A 9,799-nucleotide genomic window follows, 5' to 3' on the forward strand; every position below is an offset into this window, starting at 1 on the left:
GAGAGAGAGAGAGAGAGAGAGAGAGAGAGAGAGAATGCTGGTAAGGGGTCACCATAATGGAAAATTATGTTACACTAAGTCCTGTCTGCTTTGCGGTCTGTCCCACTTCTCCTTGATTGTTCTCCCTCCTTCATGCCTGTCCTTTGTATTCACCCTATGGACAGACACTGTCTCCATCCACCTAAGGTGGCCTTATGAATGGCACTGCCTAAAATTCTGGGCAATATCCCTTCATTGATGTATTTTGATTTATCCTCCCTTAATGAAAGCTTATATGTCTACTTTTCACCATTTTATGTAGTAGTTATTTAAATGGAGCACTGGATTGGAATCAGAATAACAGGATCCAACACCTAGAACTAACTTTGCCCACCAGTGTGACTTTAGGACAGACTCTTTAGTGTCTCCAAATTACTGTTTTCTGCTTTTGAAGTGAGATCTCAGCACTGACTTTCCAGTGTTGCAGAACAGATGTAAAGAATAAATGATATAAGTATTCAGAAAACCCTTGTCCTGAGCCAGGTTATTTACATATGAATCTAAGGAGCTAAGGAACAAAGGGGAGTTGGAGATGAGAGAGACGTTTGGGGGCTGGAAGCCTTCTTTAGATGATAACATGCAGATGGTCTATTTTTTGCCCTCTGTGAAGCCATCCTTTTATCTTACGGTGTGTTCAGGAGAATACAAGATTTTTTTTTTTTGAAAGATGACCAGTAAGGGGATCTTAACCCTTGACTTGGTGTTGTCAGCACCACGCTCACCCAAGTGAGCTAACCAGCCAATCCTATATAGGGATCCGAACCCGTGGCCTTGGTGTTCTCAGCACCACACTCTCCCAAGTAAGCCACGGGCCGGCCCTAGAATAAAAGATTTTCTAACTTTTTTGTGGGGTCCAAGGCCATCCTATCCATTCCTCTGCCTCCTGATACCAACTGAGTTTCCTCAGCTCACACAGATAATAATCAAGACCCTTATTTCAACTTCAGGGATTCTTCAATCTTCTCTGTCCCTTTGCTTCCAAATGTTATACTCTTTCCTAGCAGCAAATTTCCTTAATAAGCATTTGAGATCATCACAGACACTTCTTGCTACTAGTTGTCCTGATAGGAGTCTTGGAGGCCCACAGGTGAATGCACTCCCTGGGAACCCTCTCCTCTGGCTGACTCTCTTCTTCTGGGCCTGCCTTCTGTTCATTTTATCCTGTTCTTTGCTTTCCATTGATTTTTTTTTTTGGCCAGCTGATCAGTATGGGGTCCAAACCCTTGACCTTGGTGTTAGCAGCACCATGCTCTAAAGTGAGTGAGCTAATTGGCCAGCCCTGAATGTGTTTTGTTTCTGAGCAATTCTGTTAAAATGAAGACCTATCATTTTCTGAGAACCTATTCCTAGTCTCCTGGACTATGGAGAAAAAATTGTCCTGACACTTCTTCACATTTCTGTGGATGTGACCTCCTTCCAGGGCCAGCTTCATGGTTATGCAGCCTGTGGAGTCACACAGGACCACATGCTTGGTTTAGAAGGGCCCCATGCTTGGTTTAATGCTGTTCTGTCATCATTCTGAAATTCCAGTTGTTTTTTTAAAAAAGCCCCCGCATTTTCATTTTGAGCTGGGCCTGCAAATTTTGTAGTTGCTCTCCTCCCCCCAACTCTGACCTTGCTAGTTATGACCATGCCTCTAGGTCTTTACTGGCCGAGCCAGGGCAGATATGTAACATCCCAGCTTTTGTCTGCAGAACTTGGCTTCGTCAGTCTTTCTGCTCTCAGCCTGTTTATTTTCAGTCTCATCTCAAAGGCCCTGGCTGTGGAATTCTACCAGCGATCCGGGGGCACTAAGGAAAGCACTCCTTGACCCCCTCACTCAGCCAACACTCAGTTCCTATCGTGAAAATGAAAGATATGCCTTGAGCCATGTGTGCTAGGATATTATAGATGTGATATGCAGGATGAACAGAAGACCCTTGATACACCCTGACCCAGTGTCTACACAACTCCATGGTGGTGAGGGGGGGTCAGCTGTGCTTCCATGGTTGTGAGTCCCTGAGGGGAGGGTGGGGGGCTTGCCTAGGTGGGTGTAAGTGTCTGTACCAGTGAGCAGCTGTTTGTGTGTGTGCTCTGCTTGTGGGGTTGGACTAGCCTCAGGCAAACCTGTGATGTTCAGTTTTCCTCTTCCCAGCCCATCTTTCTCACATGCACAGCCCTCCACTCCATTTCTACATCCCAAGTCCTGCCCTCCTTTGATATCAATATGGGGCTCAGCATCCCCACTCCCTCCCTGGGGACCTAGTGTTACTGAGTTACAAAGTAATCTAGATTCTCTACATGTTGCTTCTCTTTTATCCCTTACAACAATAGTAAATGGTGGGTATTGTTAATGAGACTTTACAGTTGAGGAAACTGGGTTTCACACATTAATAAGGTCACTCATCACTGAAGAACCAGGGGTTGGAACTGAGCTTTATCTGGTTCTACAGTTTGGGTCTTTTCTCCACCCCAGCTGATCATAGGGACCCTGCACTTCCTCTGGACACATTTTCCTTTGTCTGAGTCCCACTGGATCCAGTCTATGACATCCAGTTGAATGACAGTCTAACTACCCATGGTGCCTACTGCTGTTATGGTAGTTGTTGTCAAATGGTCCAGGTTCACAGAGCAGTACTGTGAATTATTTCCCCTTTCTGCCTCAGGGTTCTCATCACCAGGTCCCTTTTCAGCTCTAAGAGCCTAGGATCTTCCAGGAAGTTTTTCTCACTTCATAGGCAAAATAGCTGCATTTTGGTGTGTGTTTGTGACACACTCCCTGCAGCATCTGGACTGTTTCACCTGGAATAACTAGTGTGATAACGGAGAGATGCCAGGCTGGGGACGGGGGGGACATCTAGGGGTACATGCACCCCCGCGGTTGAGGTTGCCCCTGCTCTCCTGCACGGCTTTGCTCAGCAGCCCTGGCCAGGTATGGATGCTGTGTCCCTGCCTCTCAGGGATCTGAGGTTTGGAGTGAATGAGGCGGAGAAGTTATAAATCTAATTTTAAATCCATACTGCTAAACAGTCAACCAACAAACCCAGCTTGTTTTGACTCTTCTTTACTGACTCGTGTTTTCTGTCTGTCTTTCTGGCATCTCTGTTCCACTCCTGCCTGCCAGCCTTTTTCTTCCTCTCTGTTCAACTGCACGCTCCGTCTGAAGGAATCCTGGCCCCTGACACCTCTCCGGAGCGGCTCGTCCCATCCCCGCGTTCCCGCTTTCCCTGCCCAGCCAGCCCTGCTTGCCTGTGCGAAGCAGTTGCGCCCCCTCTGACCCACCCCCACCTCCAAACCAAGTTTTCCCTTCTGGATCGTTCTACAGTCTAGCGGCTCCCAGGGTCCTAATAAATCTTCCCCTTCTCCACCACTCTCCCTGTCCCGAAATACCTCAGAAAAAAAGAGATCAGAAGTGGCTCTGCCCTCAACCCAGGTTCCCGGACCCTGAACATCCCCCGACCCCCACCCAAGTCCTTCGCGCAGCCGGGGAAGGAGCGAGAGGATGGAGTTCCAGAGCCGACCCCCGCGGGCCACCCCACGCCCCTCCGGCGACCGGGGACCGGGGACCGAGGCGCTGGGGCTGGGAGGAGGAGGCGGAGACGCCCGAATCTCACCTGTGACGGTCAGCCTGGTGCCCGGACCGAAGTGCAGCTCGTAGGAGCACGGAGGCTCAGCCCCGAGCGCAAACCCCGCGGCGCCGCCAGCCACCTCCCGCCCCGGAGGCCAGGGCCGAGCTCGGGCAGGGCGGCCCCCAGGTGCCCGGGACCTTCCATCCCGACCGACGGAGGGTCCCGCGGAAACTCACCCAGCACGGCCAGCCGGGTGCCCGCGCCGAAGTACTGCACGTTTTGGCTCACAGCCCCCGGGCGCGGCACAAAAACAGAGCCCCCCAAGCCCGGCGTCCGGAGCGCCCCCGCTTACCGAGCACGGTCAGCCGCGTGCCTGGCCCGAAATACTGAGTTTCTGTGCTCACAGCCTCCAGGCCCAGGACAAAAACCGGCGCCGCTCGCTCCTGCTGTGCCAGACTCAGCCCCGGTCCCCACCATCCCTGAGCGCTCCATGGCTCTCCCAGGACCCAGCATCAGGAGTTCTCAGCCCAGCGCCGGAGCAGCTCCTCTCAACACAGCCGCCTCTCTCCATCCCGCCCCTCGGAGCGCTGCAGGATCCCCAGCTGTCCTTACCCAGCACGGTCAGCTTGGAGCCAGCCCCGAAGGACAGCTGCCCGGTGTTCGCACAGCCCTGCGGACCCCGGTGCAAACCCCGCCTTCCCTCACAAAGGTCGCTAAATGGCTCAGTGCCCACTCTGCTCAGGCCAGGGTTCGGGGGGTCGTCCAGGCTGAGCAGTCCACCCACCTGGAGCGGCCTTCTTACCTACCACCGTGAGCCGCGTCCCTGGCCCGAAGAACTGCTCAGCGTAGGAGCACAGTGCCATGGGGCTGCCAAGAATTCCTTCCCCTTCCCCACCTCCCCCAGTAGACTGAGGGTGCACCCTCCCTCTCCTGCCTGGGCTTTCCCATTCCCACCCCCAGAATTAGCTGGGCATAGTAATCTGGACATTGCATGAGGTCACCACCAATTTGCAGTGGAGGATCAGCTTGTCTTGGGAACAACACAGTGGACGTGAAATCTGAAGGGATATTGTGGTGGTGTGTAAGCTGGATCTGGGAAGTGTTGCAGGCAGGACCGGGCCTCTCACTAGTTATATGACCTATACCCTCTATGGCCTCAGTTTCTTCATCTGAAAAATGGGATAATATCTTTCCCACAGGGTTTTAGTGAGTTCTTAATAAATAATGCATGTGTGAGCCCTTTGTCAAGGGCAAGTTTTAAGAAAAAGGCTGAATTCACGTGGCCTGCGTTGGCCTTCATGTTCCTGGGAAGCCGAGTCTGGAGCCGGGAGATGCACAGTTATTCACTGGGTCCAGGCCATTGCAAGGCCACAGCAGGGACCAGCTCCAGAGACCTCTCCCCATCCAGTAGCTGCATTCCCTGGGCTGGGTGAGGACATTTTCTGGGGCAGGGCTTTTTGTAAAAGCACTTCCTCTATTTGAATCATCGTGTCCCCCCCCCAGTCCCCACAATGTTACACCATGGTACAAAAATGTTTCCCCCCCGCTGGCCCTCCTCCCCCAACCACCCAGCAGAGGCAGGAAGCGCAGGTGGCAGAGGTTAGTCTGATTGAGTGGGGCTGGGAAAGGACAAAGTCAGGGTACATTTAAAGTGGGGAGGGGCTTGGAGAAGGTCTCTGTGTTAGTGGTGGTGATGGTGTCGGAGGCACAAAAGCCACTCCCTGGAACATGCACCACCCTGAGGAGACCACCTATGTCATGGGGTCTCCCCTCTGGGGCTGGTTATGCCCACCTCCTCAGACTGGCTCTTATAGTGAGGCTGGTGAGAGGAGCGAGGGGTGGAGAAATAGCTCCAACAGGAGAGTTCACAGAGCAGGTGAGGCAACTCATGGCACAAGGACAAACAGCTCAGAAATCTCTATAGTTCCCCCTTGCTTCCTGAACAAAGTCTAGACTCCTTATCACTCATTCATTGCACAAGTATTTAATGAATACCTACCATGTGCCAGGCTCCATGCTGGTTGCAATGATATGAGTCCATTCTCAGAGTGGCACACACCAACCTGCCCTTTCAGCCTTAATTTTGATTATTCCTATCTTTAAACTTTCCACCCAGCTAAAAGAATGTACGCAGAAATACCTGACTGTGTTGTTTGGTCTTCTGTTCATGCTTCTGACCGGCTCGACTGCTCTCTAGAGTGGAAAACTGAAACCAATTCTTCCTTTGAAGAGTTTGCCACCTCCTCAGACTCTTCCCTGATTTTCCCAGTCCAAAATTGAGTGCTCCCCTCTGAGCATTTTAGTAGACTGCTCTCATTGCTATTTCAAAGCATTGCCCTGTATTTCAGCTCTTTCTGTTCATGACTTACTCCTTTTATGAACAGGTTAACTTCTTGGGGACTGTTATTTGGTTATCTTTATTTTCTTGGAGGTCAATAGCAATACACGGCAATGATATGTGTTCAATGAGTGAGTGAGTGTGTGCACGTGTGTGTGTGTAGATATATACAATCGTGCACTGTGGTGTAATGACTTTCCGGTCAATGACAGACTGTACATAAGGTGATGGTCCTATAAAATTATGACAGAGCTGAAAAATTCCTATCACCTACTGACATCACAGCCATTGCAAAGTTGTAGTGCACTTACTTTACTTTTTATAAATAGAGTGTGGCCTAAGTGTACAGTGTTATAAAGTCTACAGTAGTGTATGGTGATGTCCTAGGCCTTCGCACTCACTCAGCACTCACTCACTGACCACCCAGAGCAACTTCCAGTCCTGCAAGCTCCATTCATGGTAAGTGCCCTAAATAAGTGTACCATTTTTATTTTTATCATTTATACTGTATTTTTACTGGATCTTTTCTATGTTTAGATTTGTTTAGGTACACAAATAGTTACAATTGTGTTACAATTGCCTACAATATTCAGTACAGCTGTACAGGTTTGCAGCCTAGGAGCCATAGGCTATGCCATCTAAGTTTGTGTAAAGCAGACTCTATGATGTTCACACAAGGACAAAATCGCCTAATGAAGCAATTGCCTAATGATGCATTTCTCAGAACATGTCCCTGTCACTAAGGGACGCATGACTGTTTATGCATATGTAGACATATGCATGTATGTATGCGCACACACACACACACACACACACATCTTTGTATGCATGTATGTGTTGCAATAGAGAAGGAAGCCTGTGTGGTCTAGTCCTTTAAATGGAAGGCTATTTCAGGCAGGCCTCATGGCTATGACTGCTCCTGAATTGGGTCACTTTGAGTTCATTCATTTATTCAAAGATACTTACCCAGTGTCTACACTGAGTCAAGGTACTATGCCATGTCCCAGGGATACTATCATAAAACACATCTTTGTTATCAAGAAACTCACAGTCAAGTGGGTGTGTCAGACAAATTTCCATCAGGTGTGACAAATGTCATGAAGGAGGTATGAAAAGCCACTATGACAGCAAAATAAAGGCTGAATCTAATCCAGTCTCAGGGGGGTAGGAGGTAAGAAAGGGGCAAGAAAGGGCCAAGGAAGGCTCTTTGGAAGGGAGGATATGGGAACCAAATCTGTAAGTCTATGTAGTAGTCACCAAGGGAAGAAAAGTGCTCTGTCATCCCAGGTGGAGGTGCAGCATGTGCAGGATGACCTGAAGGCCAAGAGCTCAGGGGGTGCAGGGACGAGAGGACAAGGGGAATGTGGACTAAGGAGTGGAGGGCAATCATCATCAGGTCTCACAAGCCATCTCGAGGACTTGGGACCACATCACCATGGTGACAGTGAGACAACAGAGAGCTTTTGAAGGATTTCTAGAAGTAGAAATAGGTCTAATTCTTGGTTTTAGGGAACTTTATTTTCTATCCTTCTGGGAATGAGTGGGATGTTTTCACACCTACGTAATTCACTACAGAGAAATGTATAAACAGATGTGTAACTGAAACTGGAAGGCACATCTTCCATTGAAAATCAATTTCCAAGTCACTGCATTGTCTTCTTAGCTGGGAACCCTACTTAGTGAGGGAGAGAACTAGTGTCCTCAGTGAGGGAGCTGGAAGGAAGGTGGGCCATGCAGACATGGCCAGCTGGTGGGTGGACACATCTGAGCAGGTCAACTCTTCCTTAGAGCACCTCTGTCCAGGGCAGGACAGAAAACTCCTGTATTCAACATCTCTGTCTCTTTAGACTGTTCAGGGAGCAACCTCTTCAGCTCCCTTCACCGCCTTTCACATTTAATTCACCTCTTTTGTCAATTACAGGGTGGGTCCCTCACCCCTCTTACCTGAGGGAACTTGACTTTCCTTAAATACTTATTGTTTCTACCCTGACTGAATAGGGAGAGTCACAGAGAGTTCAGAGATGGCAGAAGAGATACCTAGACATAAGTCAGAGTCAGGCCAGAGCAGAACATTTTTATTGGTTTGGTCACTTAGGCACACAAGGGTCCCCTCTGGGTTAGGGAAATTCTAGTGATGAATGTGCAGCTGTGCATGCACAGAGGGGTAGATACTGTATGAGCAGAGAGATGAGAACAGCTTTTCAGAAGCACTGGCAGAAGGAGAATCCATATTGGCGCCATAGTGGGTTGGAAGCTTCCGACTCCACCTCCAGAGCTGGCTTCAGGAATCCTTTTTCTTGACCTGCAGAAGAGAAGGTTTTGGTGGTTACCAAGAGCCAGGAGCGGTGGGGACTGAGAGGGCATATGAAAGCCCATTGACCAGACAAATAGTACGATTCCTCAAAATATCCATTGGGTTTTCAAGTGACCCCATCTTCTTCCCAGCACAGCCCGTCCACCTCAATCCTGCAGAACTGCAAGTTATCTTCTGAGGCATGTGAGTGGAACTCCCTCCTTCCCTATTGCCCACCTCTGGTCCTGGCAGGGCCTCTACACCCCTGGTTGGGAATTGCTGAGTGTCACATGTCAGCTGCAATCACCTGCCCCATCCTGTCCTTCTCCTTACCATGGCCATCAGCACCAGGGCGCTGACCAGCACCGCGTACAGGGTGGCCTTCCCCAGCAGGATTTCATAGAGGACAGTGGCAGAAAGAACCCCTTGCTGATAGGACACTGTGGACAGGAAAGAGAGCTGGTAGGTACCTGTGAGCAGGTAGCTCTGGCCTCCCCCACCCCTCAGGGTCCATGGGTTCTCCGTGCCCTGATTCCAGAGCAAAGACCGTGGGGATAGAGGGAAAAAGGAGAGACTCACTTACCCGAGGTGAGGCCACAGTCTGAAAGACAAAAAGGGGGAGAAAAATGGATGAGAGACTTTGTATTCTTAAGCAAATTAAAACTAAAGTCAGCTGTGTAGTTAGCACAGACTCCCAGGCCCAGACCAGCTTCCTCTGACAGTCCTAGCACCGTCTTCTTCTGTTGATTTTATGTCAGCCACATAATCCTGGTAATCCATGGAACATGAAGTACTGAATGTGACGGGGGAGTAATACTCAGATGCTGAACTGAACAGGCCAAGTAGAAAGGGGGACTTTGCTGCAAGGCTCTGGGGGGCTAGGATCTGGGAGAGGAATTAGCATGAAGTTCCTAGTTCACCTTCCTGGTGTGCTTAGGTCCCTGCTCCCTACCTTTTTTTCCCCCTTTATCTAGTCTTTCTTCCTTCTGGATTTCTGCCTGGACCTTCTGTTTCCTGTTGGTGGCAGATCTGACTCAGTGTCCTCTTGGACTCCCAGGCCCCACTCACCTGCTCTGCCCCAGGCCTCGGCACTGACGTTCTGAGTGATGGGTTTGGCCGAGTCGTAGGTCCACTGGTCTTCATCCGTGAGCCCGTAGAACTGGACTTGGCAGCGGAAGTGGTTGCGGGGGTTGTGCCAGAAGGAGGCCGAGACCCTCAGGCGGCTGCTCAGGCGGTAGCTGGAGTTGTTGAGGCCGCTCTGCTCCTTGTAGGGCTGAGGGTCTGTGCTCACCCCACTGTGGACCTCCTTCCTATTCACCCACCAGCTGAGCTCCACGTGGTCGGGGTAGAAGCCTGTGGCCAGGCACACCAGCGTGGCCTTGTCGGTCCGGGAAATCTCTGCTTCCGATGGCTCAAACACAGTGACCTTGGGTGGGGTCACCTTGCTCAGGTCCTCTGGAAGGTGAAGAGGGGTTGGGACCAGGGTTGCTCTGAGAGCTCTTTTTGCCAGTGTGTGTGTGTGTGTGTGTGTGTGTGTGTGTGTGTGTGAGAGAGAGAGAGAGAGAGAGAGAGAGAGAGAGA

General features: G+C 50.3%; 1 protein-coding gene across 1 annotated transcript in view; it reads right to left on the bottom strand.

Moving 5' to 3' along the window:
• Nucleotides 1–7,993: 7,993 nt before the first annotated feature.
• The window catches only part of LOC103605353, a 46,732-nt gene continuing 44,926 nt past the window's right edge, over nucleotides 7,994–9,799 (bottom strand). The window contains exons 8-11 of the mRNA XM_008589923.1: nucleotides 9,287–9,673; nucleotides 8,802–8,819; nucleotides 8,552–8,658; nucleotides 7,994–8,227 (exon numbers count right to left, since the gene is read on the bottom strand). Of these exons, the coding sequence (XP_008588145.1) occupies nucleotides 8,207–8,227; nucleotides 8,552–8,658; nucleotides 8,802–8,819; nucleotides 9,287–9,673 (533 nt within the window). The 3' untranslated portion in view covers nucleotides 7,994–8,206. The remainder of the gene's footprint in view (nucleotides 8,228–8,551; nucleotides 8,659–8,801; nucleotides 8,820–9,286; nucleotides 9,674–9,799) is intronic.

This window comes from Galeopterus variegatus, unplaced genomic scaffold, assembly GCF_000696425.1.
Source record: "Galeopterus variegatus unplaced genomic scaffold, G_variegatus-3.0.2 Scaffold5757, whole genome shotgun sequence".
Classification (NCBI taxonomy): domain Eukaryota; kingdom Metazoa; phylum Chordata; class Mammalia; order Dermoptera; family Cynocephalidae; genus Galeopterus; species Galeopterus variegatus.